The sequence below is a fragment of the Cicer arietinum genome, chromosome 8 (genome assembly GCF_000331145.2).
Source record: "Cicer arietinum cultivar CDC Frontier isolate Library 1 chromosome 8, Cicar.CDCFrontier_v2.0, whole genome shotgun sequence".
Lineage (NCBI taxonomy): Eukaryota > Viridiplantae > Streptophyta > Magnoliopsida > Fabales > Fabaceae > Cicer > Cicer arietinum.
The window spans coordinates 9,132,326-9,156,692 of NC_021167.2; the positions used below are offsets into that span (position 1 = coordinate 9,132,326).

The 24,367-nt window shown below is 31.8% G+C and overlaps 3 protein-coding genes across 5 annotated transcripts; 1 reads left to right on the forward strand and 2 right to left on the reverse strand.

Moving 5' to 3' along the window:
- Positions 1-2,365: 2,365 nt before the first annotated feature.
- LOC101507037 (nodulation receptor kinase) lies at positions 2,366-10,175 on the forward strand. The gene is made up of 15 exons (XM_004512493.4): positions 2,366-2,939; positions 3,242-3,752; positions 4,399-4,868; positions 5,209-5,359; positions 5,468-5,539; positions 5,657-5,725; positions 6,410-6,481; positions 6,595-6,666; positions 6,758-6,936; positions 7,595-7,821; positions 8,165-8,291; positions 8,364-8,432; positions 8,881-9,070; positions 9,519-9,651; positions 9,732-10,175. Exons 1-15 carry the CDS (start codon positions 2,843-2,845, stop codon positions 10,068-10,070), a joined length of 2,778 nt encoding a protein of 925 aa, XP_004512550.1. The 5' UTR covers positions 2,366-2,842; the 3' UTR covers positions 10,071-10,175.
- On the reverse strand, positions 6,620-13,475 carry LOC101507672 (protein BRICK 1). 3 transcript variants are annotated; one of them, XM_073364175.1, is made up of 3 exons: positions 13,151-13,475; positions 12,917-13,075; positions 6,620-6,979 (listed from the first exon to the last, which is right to left on the reverse strand). In XM_073364175.1, exons 1-2 carry the CDS (start codon positions 13,281-13,283, stop codon positions 12,951-12,953), a joined length of 258 nt encoding a protein of 85 aa, XP_073220276.1. In that variant the 5' UTR covers positions 13,284-13,475; the 3' UTR covers positions 6,620-6,979; positions 12,917-12,950. The 3 variants fall into 3 exon arrangements, with proteins under 3 accessions (XP_073220276.1, XP_027193246.1, XP_004512552.1); XM_027337445.2 differs by having other exon boundaries at positions 6,620-6,986; XM_004512495.4 differs by lacking the exon at positions 6,620-6,979 and having other exon boundaries at positions 12,817-13,075; positions 13,151-13,472.
- Positions 13,476-15,772: 2,297 nt separating this feature from the next.
- Positions 15,773-23,753, reverse strand: LOC101507357 (probable cytosolic oligopeptidase A). The gene is made up of 17 exons (XM_004512494.4): positions 23,349-23,753; positions 23,098-23,265; positions 22,317-22,440; positions 21,815-21,891; positions 21,276-21,419; positions 20,958-21,188; positions 20,798-20,888; positions 20,536-20,657; positions 19,354-19,461; positions 19,017-19,265; positions 18,161-18,306; positions 17,785-17,902; positions 17,328-17,487; positions 17,007-17,038; positions 16,802-16,867; positions 16,510-16,581; positions 15,773-16,028 (listed from the first exon to the last, which is right to left on the reverse strand). The coding sequence occupies exons 1-17, from the start codon at positions 23,736-23,738 to the stop codon at positions 15,954-15,956; spliced, it is 2,373 nt and encodes a 790-aa protein (XP_004512551.1). The 5' UTR covers positions 23,739-23,753; the 3' UTR covers positions 15,773-15,953.
- Between the last annotated feature and the right edge of the window lie 614 nt (positions 23,754-24,367).

Here is a 24,367-nt window from a genome sequence, read left to right on the forward strand (position 1 = left end):
TGATTTTGTAGCTCAGCTCACAATTACTATAGGCATGAGCATGACTGCATCAAAGTTTTGGAAATCCTGTTAACACACAGCTTTGAAATTACCGGCAATATATAAGATTTAATGCAACTTGTTACGCTGACTAATTAATACCAAAAGTAACAAAACAAGTTCTTTATTTTTGAACTCAATTACTTAAAGTATGCTAAGAAATTGACCAAGTAAAACATATCAACATCTATCCTTTCTGTATTTACAATGCTTTCCAATAGTTTGGATTTTCATGCCAATGGATTGATAAAATTTAAATATAAAAAAATTAGATAGTTGGAATTAGTAAGAATGTAGTTACTTTTTTTAAATAAAAAAAAAATCAGTAAAAACACAGCTAGTAAACTGAGAGTTATGAATTTAGATAGTCAAATGTTAGATATAAAAAGGGGATTAGTTTGTACTAGATAATTAATAATTACAAAATACCAATTTCAAACTCTATTGATAAAAAAAATAAAAAAATAAAATAAAAACTTCTTAAATTTCAATACCATTTCCAATTAAATATGGCAGTTAGGGTTTCCTCAACGTGACAGAACACATTGTGGAGATATTGCCTCCAACAACTTTATTTTCTTGTATATTTTATTATACAAGCCAGTAGTTGTTTCTTGGCCTCATATTATATTATATACTTTTTTTTATAAAATATAAGATTAAATGAATTTTTATCTTCATATTGTAATACTCTCATTAATGATATATATGACACTTTTATGATATTTTGTGCATTAAATAAAATATTTTTTATACTATTATTATTTTAATATTTAAGCCAAAACTAAAACTGCTACATTCAACTTGAATGGGAGAATGGGACGAACATCATTTATATTGAATAAGGATCAATATTATATTATTTGTAAAAAAATCAATAATATTATTAAGCTAAAACCAAAATACTATATATCAATACTCTAATTTACGTTGAGGTATCCTACCACATAACGATCTAATTTGATATGATCAACACATATTAAGACAGATTTAATCGTATGAAAATATTGATTTTTTCCTCAATCCTTCAATTCTTAAAGGAATGAACTTTGATAATCCAAAATTCGTTGAAGAGGTAAATAAAATTGACAAAATTGTTTTAGTTATAATTCGAATTCAAATTCTTTCAAATAATTCGTTCTTAACTGAAATTTATTAATCATGATAATATTATCTAACACAGTAGACCATTTGAATTTTAGAACAGTATTCGTAATATTTAATCAATATGCTATCTATGGGAGTTCATGAAAATTGATCAATTTTTTTATTTTCATTTTCATTTTGACAGTAATTGTGTCCAAACAAACAATTAGGTAGACCAAAAATTCTGCCAAATCTTTATAAATGGATGCGCTAGCTTGCTTCATTTGTGATGTAGTTTTCAGTCAGTTCACGCTGAACAGTTATGTTAGTATTACAAGGATGTAAGGGGTTACTTGCTCTTTTGGGGTATCATTGAGCCACTTTCTTAATTCCTTCGTATCAAATTTAATTATATTATTATCCAAAATATGAAAAGTAAACAGTAGATACCTTAATTGTGCTAAGCATAACATAAAAAATAAAATAAAAAATATCATATTTTAGAAATCCACATTAATTTTTTTTCATTTAGTATTTTCATTCGGTCAGTTACGAGACTAATCTACGCTTGTGTGTATAAATTGTAACTGAAAATTATATATCCCTCCACAAGAGTGTACTTTTGCGTACGGTACTACATTGCTCCTTTCAAATTTAATATTGTTTTATCAATTTTTGTTTTGTCTTAACCCTCTGTTTTTTTGGGATAATTAAACCCTAGTAATTTAAAATTGCTCCTTTCAAATTTAATATTGTTTTATCAACTTTTTTTTGTCTTAACCCTCTGTTTTTTGGAAGAATTAAATCCTAATAATTTAAAATTCGATCGAAAAATAAATAAAATCTAATCAAATATATTTCCAATCAGAATTCAAACTCGAAATCTCCCAAACGATTTATCCTTAACTTAATTAATTAACTATTGAATTCAATTACTTATTGGATAAAAAAGTCCTAGCTTTGAAATCTCTTTATATGTAACTCCTTTTCTTTTTAAATTAGTTTCTATATTAATGAAAACCTATGTCTATAAAATACTTGGGTATATACCTCTGCAACAATACTTAGGTGTAGTTGTATACCAGAAAAGTTAAAAATTTGTTCAAGATACCACTTACTATTTTCATTGAGTTGCATCCATAGAATGAGAAGGAAGAAAGCAGAAGAAGACGAAGGACTGGTCTGTCTAATTATTTAAACCATATCAATTTTAATATATACAAGATAATGAAGCAACCACCACCAAAACAATAAGAATAATAGTAATGTTCAACATCAACAATAAGAATAATAATGTTTAACATCAACAATAAAACTATAGGAAAAGAAAACATAATTAACTATGCACTTGTACTAATTCAATCTCTAACTCGTCTTCCATCTCTTTCCTATCTACCTCCTGCAGTTTCCAGGCCTAAAGTCAAACCCCATATTTTAACAATATATTTATTTTTTCTATGTTCTAACCTCTATCAAATTGAGAACTTTTGTTAAAATGGCTTCAAATCCTTCCACAAGGCTATAATTTAATTAAGTTTCATTATACTATATAGGATTGATCAAGGTTCCTTTTTTCTTTCTTTGAAAAATCTCAGCATATAAGGCAGAGAATGAAACAGAATTCAGAAGAATTTTTATGGTACTAAAGGGAAGATGAAAAGTTAGTTAGCATGGATTCAAGTTTGATAACCCTTTGGGGTAACCTCTGTTTCAGATCATGATGGAGCTACCAGTTATTTGGATATTATTAAGATTGGTTGTGGCATGTTCTCTTTGTCTTTGTATATTTATCAGATCAGCTTCTGCAACTGAAGGTTAGTAACTTAATACTATAACTCTTTTAAGATCATGATATCTATAACTAGTTTTTTCTCTTTGAAATATAAAAAACAACTTATTTATTAATTAACATGAAAGGTGATCAGAGGATCATAATTGATAATGAGGAAAAAAAGAAACTTTTTTTGCAATAATTCTGAAATATAACTAGTAGTTTCATACTTTCAATACTAAGAGAATCTTGAAACAATTTCACTTTTCTATGTTGCTAAAAATTTATTCAAGGGAAAATCCAATTTGTACAAAATGAATATAACCTGTGAAATTTTTCTTGCAGGGTTTGAGAGCATAGCATGCTGTGCTGATTCAAATTACACAGATCCATTGACAACCCTAAATTATACATCAGATTACACCTGGTTCTCTGATAAAAGAAGTTGCAGACAAATACCTGAAATTTTGTTAAGCCATAGAAGCAACGAAAACCTTCGACTGTTTGAAATAGATGAGGGGAAGAGATGTTACAATTTGCCAACAATTAAGGATCAAGTGTATTTGATAAGGGGCACGTTTCCATTTGATAGTTTAAATTCTTCCTTTTATGTTTCAATTGGGGTAACACAACTAGGTGAAGTACGATCGTCTAGGCTCGAGGACTTGGAAATTGAGGGAGTTTTCAGAGCCACCAAAGACTACATAGACTTCTGCTTATTGAAGGAAGAGGTCAATCCCTTCATTTCTCAGCTTGAATTAAGGCCATTACCTGAAGAATACCTACATGGTTTCTCTACCGGTGTTCTAAAACTGATAAGCAGAAATAATCTTTGTGGCACAAAAGATGACATCAGGTATGTGATTTACTTTATTTTTGAGGTAGATTCCACCACCATTTGACATAGTTTCAGTAAACCTACATGGCTTAGAGGTTATCTGTATTTCTATATCCTAACATTATCACTATTTAATTTTTATGGAAGCATCATACTCATGAGCAGAGTAGATATTAAATAAAAATCAACATCTATGTAAGGGATTATAATTGCAATTCATGTTATATCAAACATGTTTTAGACTAAAAGAATTTAAGCAGAATGATGCATTAATCTTTTTGACAAGTACACGACATAACCTATGCTTCACGTTATAGAATTATAGAAACTATACAAAGAACTAAAATGTGTGTTCACTTTTATATTAACTTTATGATGCATTGAGATGCACCTGAATTTAAATAACAAATAGAGAAGCAAGAATCCAGAACAATTCAGTATAATGTGCAACTCACAAGTCACAAGAATTAACTATTGCCAATTCAGATTGGATATCATAAGTGGCGAAAACTTCAAAGAGAAGGATCTCAATCTAGTGAAGCCTTAGTTTTCTATTGAAATGATTTGTGCTTGTTTAGTCAGCAACATTCTTTTGTTACTTTGATGCCATGGATTAAGTACTTGGACAGAAAGGTCTCATAATATCAGTATCTATCAATTTTAGGTTCCCAGTTGACCAAAATGATAGAATCTGGAAAGCAACTTCAAGTCCATCATCTGCTCTTCCACTGTCATTCAATGTCAGCAATGTTGAGCTCAAAGGCAATGTGACACCTCCTTTACAAGTCTTACAAACAGCTCTTAATCACTCTGAGCGATTGGAGTTTGTCCACGATGGGCTTGAGACAGAGGATTATGAATACTCGGTGTTTCTCTACTTCCTTGAATTAGATAGCACTCTCAAAGAAGGCCAAAGGGTGTTTGACATCTATCTAAATAATGAGATTAAAAAGGAGAGGTTTGATGTATTGGATGGAGGGTCCAAATACAGTTACACAGTCTTGAACATTTCAGCGAAAGGATCGCTCAATATAACCTTGGTCAAGGCATCTGGATCTAACTTTGGACCCCTTTTGAATGCCTATGAGATCCTACAGGCACGATCGTGGATTGAAGAGACCAACCAAACAGATGGTAAGTGTACATTTAGATGTTTTACATTCCATTTCCTTATTTATTTATCCACTAAGATTACCATACTGATCAGTATTGTGAAATAGAATCTATAACGGCGCTATAACATTGTAGTGCAGTGGAATTTTAAAAAACCGCTATTATTCTGCGATACACGATTTAATACAAAATCATGTCGAATAGCGGCTATAATAACATCATAACATTGTAGCGTATCAAAATTTGAACAAACCTCTATTTTCTGCTATCCGCGATTGACAACACTAATATTAATGAATTTTACTTACATTTTAACCAGTCTCCTTCTCCCTCTTACACAAACACTTGATTTTCTCTTCAGTGGAAGTTATTCAGAAGATAAGAGAAAAACTGCTGCTACAAAACCAAGACAATGGAGCATTTGAGAGTTGGACTGGAGATCCTTGTATGCTTTTCCCCTGGAAAGGTATAGCATGTGATGGTTCAAATGGTTCATCTCTTATCACTAAGTTGTAAGTCCTTCCACTCTTGAATGCAATCATACATGCTTATGAATTATTGCTATTTTTCTCCAAGGTGTTCATAAATTATCTGCATTTTCCTTTTCTGATTTCCTCCAGGGATCTTTCCTCCAATAATCTCAGAGGAACAATTCCGTCCAGTGTCACTGAGTTGACCAATTTACAAATATTGTACTGCTTCCGAATCTTTCTCATTTTAAAAACTTCTACATTATTTTTAGTGGGAAACAGTGGACTGTTTTTACACTTTATTATGTAATAATGTAATAACAATTTTGTTATGCACAGGAACCTGAGCCACAACCATTTTGATGGTTATATTCCCTTGTTTCCACCATCTTCCTCGTTGACATCAGTGTAATTGTTTACCCTTTCTCATTTTAACAATGATCTAGGATGATAGTGTATGAGTTAATAGCCTTTCTATTATCCTTGTAAATGTTAACATAAACACGCACAGACATGCTATAGAAATAAAATACGACCAACTAAGTAAATATATAGTCTAAGTCTAACTCATGCAATTTCAAGAAATCCTTATCACCAAAAACTGGTCCCGGTAGCACAAAGATTTATGAAAAATTCTTTCTACATGGCAACAAGAACTAAACTTAAACTTTATGCAGATGGATGGCAACAAATTGCATGACTTAATAAATAACTCAAGGATGCATGAAAGTGTAGTTTGTTACATGGATTGAGTGTCCTATACACATTTTACATGAATGCTAGCACTAAACTAAAATAATCCTACACACTTGAACATTTATCCTAATTAATATAACATCATGTCGGTAACATAAGGTAGACACTAGACAGTCTCAATGCAACGTTTGTTCTCTATAATAACAGTGCATTTTAATCCTAAGATTTTATAAATAATCCTAGAGAAATATGCTTTCACATTATATTGCATATATTGCTCAATTTATTTCTTCCTTCACTTGATTCCAATAATAGAGAAATTTCCTTCTGTTATTAGTGTCATTAAGAAATTACCAATGAAACTTTTGAAATGTTTGATTTACATTTATGGAGCAGAGACCTGAGCTACAATGATCTTTCAGGACAGCTTCCGGAGTCCATTATCTCACTGCCGCATTTAAAATCATTGTAAGTTTTACATGTTGGCATTCTACTTCATCTATACTAGGAAGCTATTTTCAATCATTGTATATTTTTAATATACCTGATTTATTCATCTTGTATATTTGATTTATATCCAGATATTTTGGCTGCAATCAACCCATGAGCGATGAAGATACAGCAAAGTTGAACAGTTCACTAATCAATACAGAGTATGAAGTATTCTCTTATGCATAGTAATATAAGTTTTAAAATAAAATATATCAAGATTTATTTGTTACTTTTTCCACATTAATATATCAGTTATGGAAGATGCAAAGCAAAAAAACCCAAATTTGGACAAGTTTTGGTGATTGGAGCTATTATTACAAGTGGATCACTTTTGCTTACTTTCGCTGTTGGAATTCTTTTTTTTTGCCGTTATAGACACAAGTCAATTCCTTTGGAAGGATTTGGTGGAAAGACCTACCCAATGGCAACAAGTAGGAACATTATCTTCTATAATCCTCTGTATCCTATGTGTATCTGCATTCTAAAGTAACATATTTGCTGTTTAGACTAATAAACAACAATTATAGTCACGTCACTCTATATAGACAATCTTAGATCACAAGATCAAATCTCAAAGTGTTATCTTTAACATAGTGCATTGATTAAAATACAGAAATTATATTTTTATTTACTTCTACAAACTTGGAAGATAAATAACGACAAGCTTCTTCTGTTCTGCAGGTTTAAGGAGTCTTACATCTTTAAATCAATTTTTCTTTTACAGATTTATTTGTAATTTATACACATAACTGAAGCAAATATAGTCTAAAACTAGCATTTCAGTCAGGAGTTGCACATAATGTTCTACATATTAATGAAATGTGGGAAAAATATATTAAAAAATTAAGATCCTGTGAAAATTCCTAGATAGATGGCTACGAACAATTTTACATTACATTTTGCACACCAAGTTACTAATATCAATTGACAAAAGAATTATTATGATTGTAGTAGATGATATTAGTTTGTGTAGACGACCATTGTTATCACTATGTGTTTTATTCTGTATGATGGAAGTGGTGATTTTAACATGTAAGGTTTGGCTTAATCTTAATTGCATATATGACATTCTTCAACAAATACATGCAGATGTAATTTTCTCTTTGCCAAGCAAAGACGATTTCTTCATAAAGTCGGTCTCAGTTAAACCATTCACTTTGGAGTTTCTAGAGCTGGCAACAGAGAGGTACAAAACTTTGATAGGTGAAGGAGGTTTTGGCTCTGTTTACCGGGGCACTCTAGACGATGGTCAGGAAGTGGCAGTAAAAGTCCGTTCAGCAACATCAACTCAGGGAACCCGAGAATTTGATAATGAGGTATATAATATATTATGCATGATTAATTTATTAAATGTATCAAAATTCCCACAAGATGTTCCTAATTTAAAGTTAGGTCGTTTTAACAAATGGTTAAGGAAATGTAAATTATTCATTGAAAAGTGTTGGATTTAATGCATTGACAATGCTTAATGCAACACATTTTAAGGAACAGTTTCTATTTTTTGAATTCTTAACAAGTGCTATGAGGAAATTAGGGTAGCACTTGCCTTACTAGTTTTAGGCTGCATAAAATAATGAAAATCTAGTGTTTACATAATCTGACACATGCCAATTAACTGCTCAAGAATATAAAGTTTCCTCTCTTTGATGCATCATGCAGCTAAACCTACTTTCAGCAATACAACATGAGAACCTGGTGCCTCTTCTTGGTTACTGTAATGAAAATGATCAACAAATTCTTGTGTATCCTTTCATGTCCAATGGCTCTTTGCTAGATAGACTATATGGTAAATATCCCACAATTCATTCAGCTGATATGTTTTAATACAGAGTAATTCTGAAATTCAACTTGACAACAGGGGAACCAGCAAAGAGAAAAATATTAGACTGGCCAACTAGACTCTCTATTGCTCTAGGTGCAGCTCGAGGTACGTAATACAATGTTTTATTTTTACAAAGTTGTACCTAGGTACTGAGAAATAAGCTTGCCTCATATCAGGAAGGATAAAGCATGAAGTTGTATGTAAACATAGATGAAAGAATAAAACTAATTCAAATGAACAGTGAAAAAGATGAAACATATACAATGGCTATGCCTTGCCACAGGCGTAGACACTTGAATAAGAATGTACGAGGCATATTGTCATCTCTAATGAACAAATAAACTGGAGCAAATCACATGCAAAATGATGAGGGCCTATTGATTGACATTTGATTTGACAGTACTGGACTGATGGTCGATCATATTGACTTTTTGTGATTAGAATGATATTGTAAAGATATTAATTAGATAGGGAATACTAAAATAATATGACATATCATAAACTTTTGATAAGCACGTCCATGTCTCAACTTCACTATTTTCTGATTGAGCAGGTTTGGCATATCTTCACACATTTCCAGGACGTTCTGTAATACACAGGGACGTAAAATCGAGCAATATACTTCTGGATCATAGCATGTGTGCTAAGGTTGCAGATTTTGGTTTCTCAAAATATGCTCCTCAGGAAGGAGACAGTTATGTTTCCCTTGAAGTAAGAGGAACCGCAGGGTATCTGGATCCTGAGTAAGTGAACTTCTAAAATTGTCTTAATCTGAACTTCTCACTGTGAGCAAAATATTTATTACATTTCTCAAACAAAGGATTCTTGGAACCCTCTGAAAAGAAAAACACTCAGGAAAAAAAGTCGCATATAAAAATGACTCCCTGGATTCTCCTATTATTTTCTGCATTCTGTGTTTGTTTCATGGAGGCTCTATCAGTCAGAGATTAGAGAGAGTAAACAAATGTTTATTATATTTCCATTTTGAAGTGTATATTTATATTTATTTATAAACATATAGAAACTAAACTGAGGATATCGGTAAATACAAATATTTAGGGAAAGTATCTACACGCATCCAAAAGAGATGAAGAAGAATCTCACACTCCTAATCCTATATGTTTCATGTGTTCCACAATGCAACCATGACATGAAAAAGTTTCAGAATAGCTGATATTTATCCCTATGCAGGTACTACAAAACCCAGCAACTATCTGAAAAGAGTGATGTTTTCAGCTTTGGCGTGGTTCTACTTGAAATTGTAAGCGGCCGAGAACCTCTAAACATAAAGAGACCACGGATTGAATGGAGCTTGGTTGAATGGGTACGATCCATGTCTCTTTATTATTTTCAATCCTATGTAGTTATATTTTAATACATAATAAGAAATAAATATGTATGCAGGCCAAACCATACATAAGAGCATCAAAGGTGGAAGAAATTGTAGATCCTGGGATCAAGGGAGGATATCATGCAGAGGCATTATGGAGAGTGGTGGAAGTAGCACTGCAATGTCTTGAACCCTTCTCAGCATATAGGCCGTGTATGGTTGATATAGTTCGCGAGTTGGAGGATGCTCTCATCATCGAAAACAATGCATCTGAATACATGAAGTCAATCGACAGCCTTGGAGGATCCAACCGCTACTCGATTGTCATGGACAAAAGGGTGCTTCCCTCAACTACATCTACAGCAGAATCAACCATCACAATCCAAACCTTATCACACCCACTACCGAGATAGTAAATCGGCTAATGGAATTCTTTTGATTTGTTTTTGGCTATCGCTTTAGTAATATCACATTCTAAATGGTAAAAGAAAAAATACCACTTCTGATTTGTACTTTCATCCACTCTATGCTTCTTGAAACTGAACTCCTCATCTTTATGGTTTTAAAGAATAAACTGGGCCAAAGGAAAGTGAATATATGGTGCATAAAGGCCATATCGTTTGCTAAGTCCAAACTTGACTACTACAAAATGTCACAAAAAAATTGGATTGTGATTTAATCTAAGATACAATTCAACTATGCATTCAAAAAAGCTAATAGACACTTTGGTTAGACTGGTAACCAATTCGGTCAAGCAGGATGAACGCTCATGTTTTTGAGGATACTTATAGTTCAGCCTAACAACAATTAGGACTTATTTTGACAAAATAAAAATATATATTCTGTTCAAATTTCTTGTTTTCACTACACAATTTCAATTTCACCTTATTTTTTATTTTGTTTTATGTTTCAAATATTTATCTTTTGAAAAAGGAAACAAAACAAACATAGAGTAACAATCTTCTAATTGTTAGTAAAAACAAAACATACTCTCAAACCACTGCGACCCAAAAGTTCCGTGTCTCTTATCTGGTATTCTTCACACTGAATCTCTAAAGTGGCACTAACTCTCAAATGGCAATGAGGAAAACAAAATGTTATCACATTTTCTAAACAGTTCTATTGAAAAATATTTAGCATGCACAATTAATTGGATATCATTAATCCTCTTTTATAATAACGTGTTCCCAAAAGAATTAATTATATTAATGCATAATTTACAATGCGCATGAAAAGATATCTTGTGTAGGGCAATAAGAAATTGCCAATGGCCTTTCATTCAGCCAAAGGTTTTTCTTTTAATTTTGTTTATCATTTCTGATAAAGGAAGGAAAAGAAAACTTAGTACAAATTTATCCACCTCTGTATTCGACAAACAATTCTTACACTCTTGGTTCTCATTTCTTCAACCCCTTCTCCCTTTATATGCTACTTATTGAGAAATAATGAGTTGAAGACAGTACCAAAGAAAAGGCTGACAATGTGATGCAGTAGAAAGAGAAAGACTAGAAGTTTATATGAGAATTCATATCTGATTAGAATGCAGGCTTGAATTCTGCAGGTACAGTAAAGCAGTAATATAGTTTTTTCTCCTCAAAAGAAAATTTGACTTACAACAATCATATTGATGTAAACAACTGATTATTGAGATTAATTTATTTTTTCAATCTCAGTTTTCTGTAGTTCATTGTTTGGTGATTTGCAGTAGTCAATCTGATTTTTCATATTCTGCTCTATGAACTACATTGATTCTTCTATTATGTTGAATTGTTTCGTTAAGAACAGTCAAGTCAAGAGAATGTGCAAAAGCAAAAAGAGGGAGAAAGGAGATTATGGTAGAATTTGGTAACAAGTTAGAACTTAGAACAATATAACATGTGTTGTCCTATATGTAAGTCAAACGAGATTAAGCAGAATCTGAGCCATTCAGACAATAGTTAAGAAATGTCTTATTTTTTTCATGGCTGGAAAAGAATGTTGTTGAGAATGTGCAATTTTAATAACATAAGTTCATTTCTAACGGAAGAATAACATTAGGTCATCTCTAACAGCAGTTCTTAGTACAGTACTTGGAGGTAAGTTCTTAAAGAGTTATATCATTGAAGTGAAAGTTGCTAAAGTTCTTTCTTAAAACTGATGTGGCATTGTAGAACCATTGAGATGTTATTACTCATTATTATATGAAAAATGTCAAAGTCAGGACGAGACTATTAGGTACAAAGAGGTGTAATGTTATACAGATTAAAACTGCAGAATAGATCATTGGTCGTACTTCGATCGAGTGTGGCATTCGGCACATATCATAAAAAAAATTGTGTGTTATCATCCATTTCTATCCAACTGAAGAAATCCAGAATTAGATAAACAAATTTCATTTTTCCCACAAAAAGGAATGTATCAAAGGTACCAATACTCTTATCCATTGATGTGGTCTCGGCATCATTAAAACCAACATGACAGATATCTATGGACCTCAAGCGATTGAGTCGGTAACAGAAGAAATGGATGTCCATGTAGCGTGGAAACACAAGGTTGCATTTGAAAGGGACTGGAGTCTAATTTGGATTAACTTCTACCTCAGGAGAACTTCTCAATTAAAATAAAATTAAATTATAATTCTTCGCTTATAAAAATACCCTTATAAGCTTATAGATATGTATGGGGAAGTTAAACAAGAGAACTTCTGTAGAGATCTAGAAGGTAATCTTGAATTCTTGATTACTACAAGAAGTTGTTATCCAACAAACTCATAATTATTGCAATATTCTTTCCATAAGTGCTTTTAGAGAAGTTCACTCAAACTGGCTCTAAGTCAAAAGACACAATTACGTGATCAAAATACACGAGAATTGCAACAATTTCGTTTATGAGACACAAGATTTTACTAGTCCAAATTTGCAACTAAACCAGGTCGTTGGACTTAAGCTCAAGAGGTTAATGAGTTTCATTTAAGAATAAGTCAATCTAAAAGATCCGAGTTCAAATCTAACTGAAACAATCATTGGTAAAACTCTACTTACCTTCCGACCAACTCCAGATTACTAAGGTCCCTTTCCTTGAGAACCGGAGGGTTAAGACCAAAAAATTCCGATGAAGTAAACCATATGTTAACCCAATAAATTGCAAATCAAGAACTAGAATTAAACAAACAAAGCATGATGAAACTAATCAAACACATAAACTTTTGATTTAGAAATGACTTACATATATCAAGAATTCCATTTAGATTATACACTATATAGGCGTGGAGAGTGCTTACATGAAAGGTGTGTAATAAATGATTTGACTACACATCAAGTTGCAAAAAGTGAAGGATTCGCCGATGCATTTCCAACTTGAACTTCAAGGAGTTCCAAACGACGCTCCAATACATCAAGCTTTTCATTCAATGATGCTAACTTGCTCTTTGTTGTAGCCTCTGAAATGAAATTTGAATTAATATGGAAAATTAGTCGAATAAAAATAAAAAACTTGAGATGAGTTTTTTCAGTACCGAATTGGACAAGGAAATCGAAGAGGCGACGAACATTGAGAGAAATGTGAGAAATGAATTCACGATTCTCCCAATCAGCTTGAACAGCGATTCCAACGTTTACTGCGTTTGTTATTCCTCCTGCACGTGCCATTTCTTTCTTCAATTTCAGATCCAAATTCCAATGCAGATTCGTTGAACGAACTTGCTTTCCTTTTTCTCTTCCACTTTCAACACTAGTTTACTTTTGAGGACTTTTTTTAGAACTTACTCCACTAGAGAATTGGGATACTAATTTATGAAGGAAAAAAAATGTTATATTCAATTCAAGCGATAGATAAGAATAATATCTGTCAAAACTGATGGATACTTTTTACTGCATGCATTGAAGACAAGGATAAGTGAAATTTATAATTCAATATATCAAACAAAAATTATATTAAAATTCAACATATCATTTTTAAGATAATAAATATATATTTAATTAATTATCTTTTATTGACAAAGTTTAATTAATCTATACCTCTTTTAAAAAAAAATTATTCTATGAAGGAGATATAGAGTTTTCATGTGTCTTTTTCCTTTCTAATGTTACTATTTAAATCTTATTTATTTAATTAAATAATCAAATTTATTAAATATCTATATTTTTATATGAAAAGATACTACATTTTTTTTTTCGTTCAATTTTGTCCTTTTACTTAATTTTTTTAATTAATTGAATAAAATTTTATAATTTCTATTATTTTTATTGATAAAAGTGAAAAGATTGACACATTAGTGTACGTCTAAACAGACGTTAATTAAGCATAACAAGAAAGGAAAGAGGACTTTCTCATGATTTAATAGTAGTTACAGAATTAGTCGTTGACTAAGGTGGTCGGCTACTTGTTTTGAAAGTCTTCCTAACAATGGTAGTTAGATGAAGTGTTTCGTTGATGTTGAATGTCAACCGCATTGCAAGTAAATGTGGATGAAAAGGTCTTCGTTTGAAGGGGAATATCAAGGGTGAGTAAGAGTATCACATTAACTGGAAATGTGAATGTTGAACATTATATAAGTAAGATAACTCAGATACTCAATGTTTTAAGATTTTGGGTGCAAGTGTGACGTAAAAGTCACTTATGTGATTGCTCTTAATCTAATAAAATGAGTCACTCCAAGATTTAAGGTTTTACCTCAAGTTCTAACACTAGTATCAAAGTTAAGTTTGACATGGTGGGAAAGTGAGAGAGTTTTTTGGTGTTGGATCAAGAACGTGGATAGTCTCACACTTGAGTGAGATGATATTAATGTATCAAGTTTAAGTTAAAAGTCTCACATTAGATAGAAGAGTAGATGTGGAACAACATATAAGTGAAATGACTCATATACTTAATACCTTAAAGGTTTTTGGTGAAACACTGATATCAAAGTCACTTATTTAATTGCTCTTAGTCCAATGTAAAGATCAACCTCAGGATGTAAGGCTCTCCATCGGGTTCCAATAGAGAGACTACTAGTAGTGATTAGAGAAAGAGGGGAGGAGGAAGGTGAAGTGGTCAATGGGAGGAAGAGATAACATAACTTAGATTAGGTGTGTGCAATTCATGATAAGATTCACCTAAATTAACATTTACTTAGATTTACTACCAAGTCCAACCAACTTTAAGAACGTCTACAATAGAACTCTTTCATTTTGTATTTATAGAGTGTTTGTTTTCACGATGAAGGTATGTTAAACTCAAAATAGGTTAGAAAACTATGACTTGGAGCTTCTACGTAGACACGTGGTTGGAGACATTCCATTGCGAAAATATGCAAACGCTTCAGCAAGTCTGGAATTACATATTACTTTTTTTTAATGATAGTGTTTAATAATCACTCAACATCTCAAAAAAAAAAACTAAATATGTCTCATCAATAATTATATCATCATATTCAACAACACTAATTTATTTTAAGAAATGCTAATAAGTGTTTTGTCCAAAGGACACATGTTAAAGAATCATATATAGAAGTATTCAACTGAAAATATATATTGAAATTTGTATTTTCAACATTGAAAATTTAAAATTAGTTTTATTTCACCGCTGAACTTAACTTTTAATTCCTTAAAACATTTATTAGCAAGATTGTTATTTTAATACAACTTTTTAAGTGAGTGCATGAAAAAGTAGAGAGAGAGAGATGATGTTTTGCAAAAACAATCATCTTTATAAGCACAAATTTTTCTTACTTCACAATGGGGGTTTCGATATGAAAATGTGCTTAAGGGAATGATAAACTCATGAAATTTTTCTTTAATGAATTTCTTTTATACTTCCAAAACACATGTGGTTTTTTAAAAACATAATGTGGGAAAATAAACTATCTCCAATTGGTTCATAACAAGGATAGTTGTTAAAATTCATTATTCATTCCGTTTCATCATTTACAAATCAAAGAAAAAATTTAAAAATAAAGTTGGTAGTACAAGAGGTTGCTTCAGACTTCATCCACCACTTCTGCAAGACGTGAAGACACGGAATACCCAAGTTGTTCCAACGTAGCTTTCAGAATAAACAAGTTACCACTAACTAATTATGACACAAAGATAAGAACATTAAGTTTTTGTTTGAATTAATTACAAGCGCCAAAATGTTTATCTCATTGAACAAAATATTAATAGCAAAATAATTTTATTTAAAAATTTAAATTCCTTTTAAATGTTGTAATATAATATATAAAATTTAAAATGTGACAATTTCTAAAATGTTAAGAAACACAACTATATTATTATAAATTATAGTGGATTTTTGTCAAAAAAACAAAAAACAAAGATTGGGAATAAATCTTAATATTTCTAAGCTGCAATCAGGCCATTGTGTCTGAGCAATGCATCTGGTGTTGGTTCTCTGCCACGGAATTGCACAAAGACCTGCATAAAACCACATTGCATTAAATAAGTTCAACACACACCAATTTGGTGAAAATTACTAGTTACTCCACATAATATACATGTTATAGATTATTCATTGTAATATTTTTTTGTACTATATCTTTCATTAACAAGCAAGCTGCACAAAATAAATGTAAGAACTAATTAATGAGATTTTATAATGTAATGTGTTGTAAATGATGTATATTTGTATTTATTTATAATATTTGTATTTGACCTTGTTAAGAGTCTCACATTTAATGAGATTAGATATGACTAAGTGTTGATAAGTGGTAAGTAGTTCTCACCCTACAAGGCGGTTTTTTGGGGTTATGTTAGACTCAACCTAAATTCTAAGAGGCCTAATCAAACCCATTAGGTTTAGCATAGTTTATTTAAGGGAATTAGTGCATGTACTCAATTTACAACTTCAAAATATATAAGATATATTTTCTAGATAATGTATTATCTCAATTCTCACCTCTAGCGGTGCCTTGCCACCTCCAAGAGCAAGAATGGTCTCCCTGAACTTGTGTCCAGTTTCTTTAACAGCCTGTTCAAAAATGCAATAATAATGGTCGAAATCAAACAACGGTCATTTGGCAACTAAAATGATGGTTTACTCTTTAGAAATATAATAGATAAGCTATGTTGTATTCTTTTTTTTAATTATAAATCGCGAAAAGAAAAAAAAAATTGAAGATTAAAGACAAATACATGTCGCTAAACAGAAAAACAAATCCTTATTGACAGATTTTCTTAATCAAATATACCTTGTTATTATCTAATCCAGCATCCTCAAATGCAGAGAAAGCATCTGCAGACAGCACCTCAGCCCACTGCATAACACACAAATTCACCATAAGATATGAATAGTTGTTTTCCCCTTTGTTGTGTACTACACTGCCATGAAAGATCCACAATATACGAAACAAAATGTCGATAATAACAAAATTATCAAAGAAATACAGAATATACCTTGTAGCTATAGTATCCAGCTGCATATCCACCTAACAAATGAAAAATCCAGAAGAAAATTAATAAAATATGAGTTTCATCAAGATGATAATTGCATACTCCCACCCTTCCTTTTTAATTGTTGGATTTTAGGAAGAAATGTTCTTATTTATTTGTTGTTTCCAAATTTCAAAATTATATTAACCACTTTTTTTGTCATATATGCCCTTGCTTATAGAAAAAGTAAGTTGAAATTTGCTTATTAATAAAAAATATTTATTGGTTTGTGCAAAATAACATATATATAGGAAAAGAGAAAGAGGTATAAGAAGCACAGCAAACCTGCGAATATATGACTAAAGCTGCAAAGGAACCTGTCCTCTGGCAATGGAGGAATCACTTGAGTTTTCTCAGAAACTCTGCGGTCAACATCATAGATGGACTCTGGTCCCCCAGGAACATATTTTGTATGAAGTTCCAGATCTACAGTTGCAAATTTTATCTGCAACAAATATAGATTACAATGAAATTGAAAATCATTTATTTAAAACATGTAACACAACACAATAAAGAAAGATTAGAATATGGCATTAAAAACGAGAAAAAGAATAGTTGTTGCATAATAAAGTTCAGAACTAGTAACAGTATATACTTCTGCTTTGAATTCACAAAAACAGCCATAAGATGCTATTGCAAATGAGGCAGAGACATAAATTGATGAGCAAAGAGTAAAATATGCAACTTTCAATTATAATGAAAATATAGAAAAGGTGTAGTTAATCAATATATTCGTACTGACCTGTCGGAGACTGAGAGTGCCAGCACGATAAGTTCTGGCAGCAACAAGCTTCAAATATACATCTTCAGGGAGAGTCTCCCCAGTTTCAAAATGTTTTGCAATGCCCATTAAAGTCTCTCTAAAGAAACAAAAAATTGCATAAATATAAAAAAATACATTAAAATGGATCAGGGAAAACAAACATGCCCAATAAAGAAGTAGAATGTTGAGCTAAATCCAAGAACAAGACCATGTATAGCTGAAAAGCATTGATTTCCAAAACATATATAGCAGAAGTTTTTCAGGAAGTTTCAATATAAAGTTACGACAAAAGGTAGGATGAAAGTAACATCCATGTCAGACAAGGGCATAAACTTCAGATGGATTTATTACTTACTTATGGTAACACCAGTTTTCCATAAACTGAGAAGGTAATTCAACAGCATCCCACTCTATTCCCCTAATACCAGCAACTAGACCCTCATCTTCCTTAGTAAGCATATGTTGAAGTGCATGGCCAAATTCATGGAAGACAGTCTCAACCTGAGAAAAGGGAGAAAATGTAAAATATAGTTCGCAGAACCATTTTAAATTTATAGTCATTAAATAGGAAACAACTTAGTCACTTCAGCTCAGTCGGCACATCAAATTGTCAGTAACATACTGTAACATATAGTAACTGCAGCTCAGTTTACATATCACATAAGATTAGTTTCTAAATTCTAACCTCAAATATCTTAGATTATCACCCAAGATTAGTTTTCATATTACTTACGTATTTAATGTCATGATTCGTTTCCTCATTTTCATATTTATTTAGGATTAGGAGTCTTGTATCCCTAAAAATAAGAATTAGTGTTAAAAATCTTTTGTATCAAGTTATTATCAATCATATTACACCATTAAATTTGAAGTCATTATTTCTGTTCTCCTTATCTAAAACTCATAATTTCAACACAAATTATGTCTAAGAATACAGTTAACTGGAAAGATAGTGAGTGGTCATTTATGCGCATTTAGACTACATAGTTAAGTTCAGAACCTATTAATAAATGCCATTGGGAAAAATATGTATTTAAGTAATCTTTGACTTGGTCTAAAACATGTAATCATGTGAAAGACAAACACTGTTAGAAGCAATTAGTTCTCCTATTAATATTAGCCTGGGCAACTTTCTTTTATTACACAAAAATAATTATAGTTTAAAAAATATAAAATATAGAATAGAAAAATACAGAGCAAATATGGGTTACCTCACGGAATGTCATTAGACTTGGCTTGCTTCCTACTGGAGGTGTTTGATTGCACACCATGTGGGCAACAGGCAACCTTGATGAGTTACCACCATCAGGTGACAGTACACGACTGCGAGCAACAACTTCATCCATCCATGCACCTTGCCTTTTTTCAGAAGGACGACTGTAGGGATCAAAATAAAAATACGCAACTGGACTGCCTGAAGAATCTTTAACACGGAAAAACTTGACATCTTTATTCCAAACCTGAATAACAATAATCATGTGTCAGAAAGTGTAAAATAAATGCTCCCCAATACAAGAACCACAGATGAACAAAAGGGAATTTGATTACCGGAGCTAGACCATCAGCTTGCTCAATTTCAATGCCGAAAAGTGTTTTTGCAAGGTGAAAGAGACCATCCATGACATTTGGCAGAGAGAAAAATGGGCGCAGTTCTTCCTATGAGAAAAAACCAGAAGATGTATGAGCTTTCCTAGGCAGATTAGAAGTTTCAATAACAAAGGAAATATGCATTTTACTAAATTACCCTTATCAAGTATCGATGTATTTACTATTAGCATAAATACAAAGTGGGAGATATTAAATTGGGAGTGGAGCATCTAGTATTAATTAATTAAAGGATACAATTGGAAAAATATAATTAATATCACTTTTAAAATTGAAAGTCTCAATTATTTAGGAACAATTTTTTTTTTTTTGTCGTCAATTACTAAGGGACAAAGGGAGTACTATAACTCTCTAGTGGGACTGAGACAAATGAAATTTCTTATGTGGTTGATATGAATAAAATAGCTTTCAGAATGTCAAAAGTACGGTGAACAAACTATGGAGCTTTCCCTTTAATTAATATGCCTATGTCATTAGTTAGATAGTTTTAGAGAAAAAAGGAATGTTTAGTGGCAAAAAAAAAATCATATGAAGGAACAAAATGATGGAAATCAAATAATGAGATCCTTCATGAATCATGATATGCAATTACAAATTTTGAAATTAAAAATAATTATATATGAAATGAAGCCTTGATGTAACCGTTGGAACTGCCGCCATATGACTTGACTTGGAGGTAACTGACACTGGTTGAAGGCGTAGAATGGTAGAATTAGCCTCTTATCAATGTGCTAAGTCTGCCTACAATAGATCAACAAGTCCAACCCTCTTCGCTAGACCCCACACTGGCAAGGCTTTATAGCATTAAATTGCCCTTCTTTTGAAAAAGACATTACAACTGCATGAGGCTAATATGGTACAGTTTTCTGAAAATGTGTTTTGGTAGGATATTTACAACAGACAACAAAATACTTAAAAATATATGTCTGGCTCATGATAACCTCTTGCAACTTTTATTCAAAAAGGGCCTTCAAGTTGTATAAAAGATTGAGGTGTGCAAATTATTCTAAACACGAACAGTGTATTAAATTTAAAAATATGAAGAATGTAAGTTAATCCTTCTTCCAGTCATTCTAAATTTTTTCATTGATCATCTGCAAGTGAGTGAGAGAGAGAGAGAGCAACCTCATTAATGTCATATTTTGATTCACGAAGCCTCTCACTCCAAAAGCTAATGTCCCAATGTGTCAAATCATCAGCTTCTGATGCACCCTCATCTTTCGAGAATTTCTTAAGGTCTTCCATATCTAGAAGGAAGAACAATGGCAATAAGGAGCTTACTCAAAATATATACACAATACACTCACCCCATTAACTAATTGAAAAAACTGCATACAATTTAAAGCATGACGTAAAAACTACGACATAGAGACATCTTATACACTACCTTGTACTGCAGCATCCCAGGAAGCTCTACGAAGCTTTTCTAGAAGCTCTTCTGCTTTATCAACAGTTGCCATTTTGGTTGCCATGCTAACCTGATAGATAATAAATACATCAGCAACCTACATAGGATTATTATATTCTTAATAATGAAAGAGTCATACCTCAGCATAGTTATTGTAGTTGAGAAGCTTGGCCTTTTCCAACCTAAGCTTTAAAATTTGCTCAATCAGTTCAGTATTATCCAAATCTCCACTAGATGCACGTGATATATAGGCCCGGTAGACTTCCTCCCGCAAAGAACGGTTGCGTGCATGTTGCATGACAGCAATATAACTCGGTGCATCCAATGTAATTATCCATGGCCCATTCTCAGCAGTGGCATTTTCATGCCCCTGCATTTTTCCACCAAGTAATCAAAATTCAAAAAGATAGCTGACTGTCACAACTTACAAATAATAACAAGTGTCAACATGATATACCTTGGATACTGCGCTTTGTGCAGCCAACCCAAGAGCCGTAGCAGGTAATCCTTCAATCTCTTTCTTATCTGTAATGAGCTTTTCAAACTTTTTGGTTGCATCCAGAACGTTCTCCCCAAATTTTTCTGATAATCTTTCCAGCTCCTACAAATGAAACCGACAAAAAAATATATATAACTAAAAGAAAACATATAATTGAATTTTGTTATAAAGTACAATCACTTTCAGGCTGTTGCGTATGGCTCCTTGTAGAGTTCTGAATTTTTCAATATTAGCCAAATTTTACCAGTTCATGTTTCTTGTCGTATTTTTTTGTAAGACACATTTAAAACTTCAAAATATGTTCAATTACAAGTTCATTTTCCCTCCTAGTCTGAGAACAGGATATTTCTAGTTGCTTAAATAAATAAAGATAGCAATACAGCCAAAGCCTAGTACATAATCACTCTAAATGGTGGGAAAGTGGGAATCAAATAGCCCACACTTCTAAATTTAATAGTCACAATTTACATTTGTTTTTAGTTGTTAAAATAGCACACCTGTTCAATTTTGTTAAACTGTTCTCTTTTATCATCTTCAAGAGAAACACCATTAAGAACAGCCTCCTTAATTTGGTCTGCAAAGGCATAAATATAACTGTTACAACATAAAATGACAAGCCACAAACAATAAATTTGTCAACAATCAAGTGGAAGGTAAATGGAACAACAGTATGTTATTTGGCATGAGTTTATGAGTAAAGTCAACAAGATATTCCATACTACAGGTCAAATATGAATAAGTGAAAACACCTCTCTCACAATAAATCATAAAATTAGCAAAAGAGTGGAGCCATAAATCAGAAAACTTCACACCAACTACACATCAAGCATTTTTCACAATTCTCCATCTTACAAGATAAAAAAATCAAGAAGCTGAGAAGCAGCATTGGAATGCAATGCGAAGCAATTCAAGCAAAACTTAAAATAACATGCAAATACAGAAGAAATAAAACAAAATATCACAAGAACAGCATAAACAAAAAGACATTTTGTAACTTACTTTCAACAATTCGTTTGCGAGCCTCACTAAGTGTCTGCCAATCAGGTGACTCTCGAATAGCTTTGAATGCATTATAAAGAGGCTTGCTTTGACCTAGTCTAAGCTGAAACTTAACTTTGTCTGCCTGCAAATATAATGTAATCCTTGTTAGCACAACAAAATTATAGCAATCACATTTCATAAGAGAAATACATAGATTGCCAAAAACCCATGAAAATATTTTAAACAAGGGAGCAAAACAACAGAATCACATGTTGCAATATGGCTCAGATAATCATGTGCTAAAAAAGGTGAGGCAAATAAACTAATTCACTTCAATGTTATCAATGGCAGATTGCAGAAAATAGTGGAACGCCATAAATCCGCTATGCAAAACAGCAATAATACTTACCCACTCTTCAATTTTTCTATATAAAAAATAGATCATGTTTGACACACATGCAAACTCTTCAGTTTTATTATCTTTAAAAACCCTAAAATTCTCTCTTTTCTGCTATTGCTACTAGAATAGCGGACGCTACAGCCCTAACAGCAAAACTAGGATAGCATAACAGTTTTCATAGTGGATTCATCAAAATCCGATATGCTACAGTGTTATAGTGCTGTGGCTAATTCACAACACTGATTCACATAAATAAAGTATTGCCCTACATCCCAAACACACAAAATCAATCACATTAACACAAAAATATAACACTCCCTTCAACAAAAGACAATATCTAGAAATGCACAGTTACACATAACAAAAACACCGAAACAAAAATAAAATTAAAATAAACACCTGCACATCCTCAATTGCTGAACGAAGCTCAGAACTATCCTTAACAGATTTGAGATGATTAACCAAACCCCAAACAACAGACAACTTATCCACAATCTTCTCCAACGGTTCAACCAACTTAGGCCAAGAAGGTTCAACAGTACGTTCAAGTTCCTCCAAATCACGTTCCTACAAATCAAATCAAATGAAGACCCATTAATCAAAACGCTACAAATAATCCAAAATTGAGCAAAAGTTAAAAACTTGATTACCAGGTTGTTAAGAAGTGCACGAATCCCAGGTCGCACGTGTTTAGGTTCAACAGCATCGAAAGGTGGGAAGACAAAGTCCTGAAGAAGAGGATTGGAATCGTCGAATGAAGAAGCAGCCATGGATGAAGAAGATAGAGGAGAAGAGAATGAGCAAGTAGTAGTGAAGGGATTAGATGAAGTGGACTTGTGAAGTTGATCGATGCAGAAGGAAAATGAAGAGGACCAGAGAGGACAAGGAAGGGATTTAGGGAATTTATTAGGGTTGAAAATGGAAGGAGAAGTGCGTTTTAGAATGGAACGAGAACGAGAAAGAGAGAGAGTGAGGGTAAGGCGTGTAGCCATAAGCATGTTTGCTATAAGAAGGACACTAACCAGACATTCGTGTCTCATTTTTTTTTTTGAAGATCTTTGTTATATCTGTATACTAAGCTGTTTTTTGGTCAGGTTCTTCAAATATCTATATGTTAATTTTGTTGAAGTAATAATAAATAGGAAAATTGTAAGGGTATTACTAATTAAAATTTTTAAAGTTTTTTCTATGATTGATAATATTTTTAAATATAAATTAATGATTATTTTTTTAAAATAATGATATAATTAATTAATTTTATTTTTAATTATTTTTATCGAATTGATATTGATTTAGTCATTATTGTTATTATAAAGTCGAAAAGAGAGTTAACTCATATTTTAAATAACTTTTAAACATCGATTAACTTATTATGAACCAATTAAATATATAGTATTATCTTTTTTGACTAAATTGGAAAAGTTTATGTAATAATAAATTTGGATGAATCAAAAAATATATAATATATTTGAAAGTGACGTAAATAATATTAAATTAAGAGTTGAAATAGAATAAAATAATTTTTTTTTAAAATATTTTTTTATGTGTTTTTTATTTGTGATTAGATAGGTAAGTAAGATTTTTTATCTCGAATTTCATCTATAGAAAAAAGGTGATTGTCATGCAATTTGACTTACCTGTTTCAAGTGAATTGTCCGACTAGTTTTAG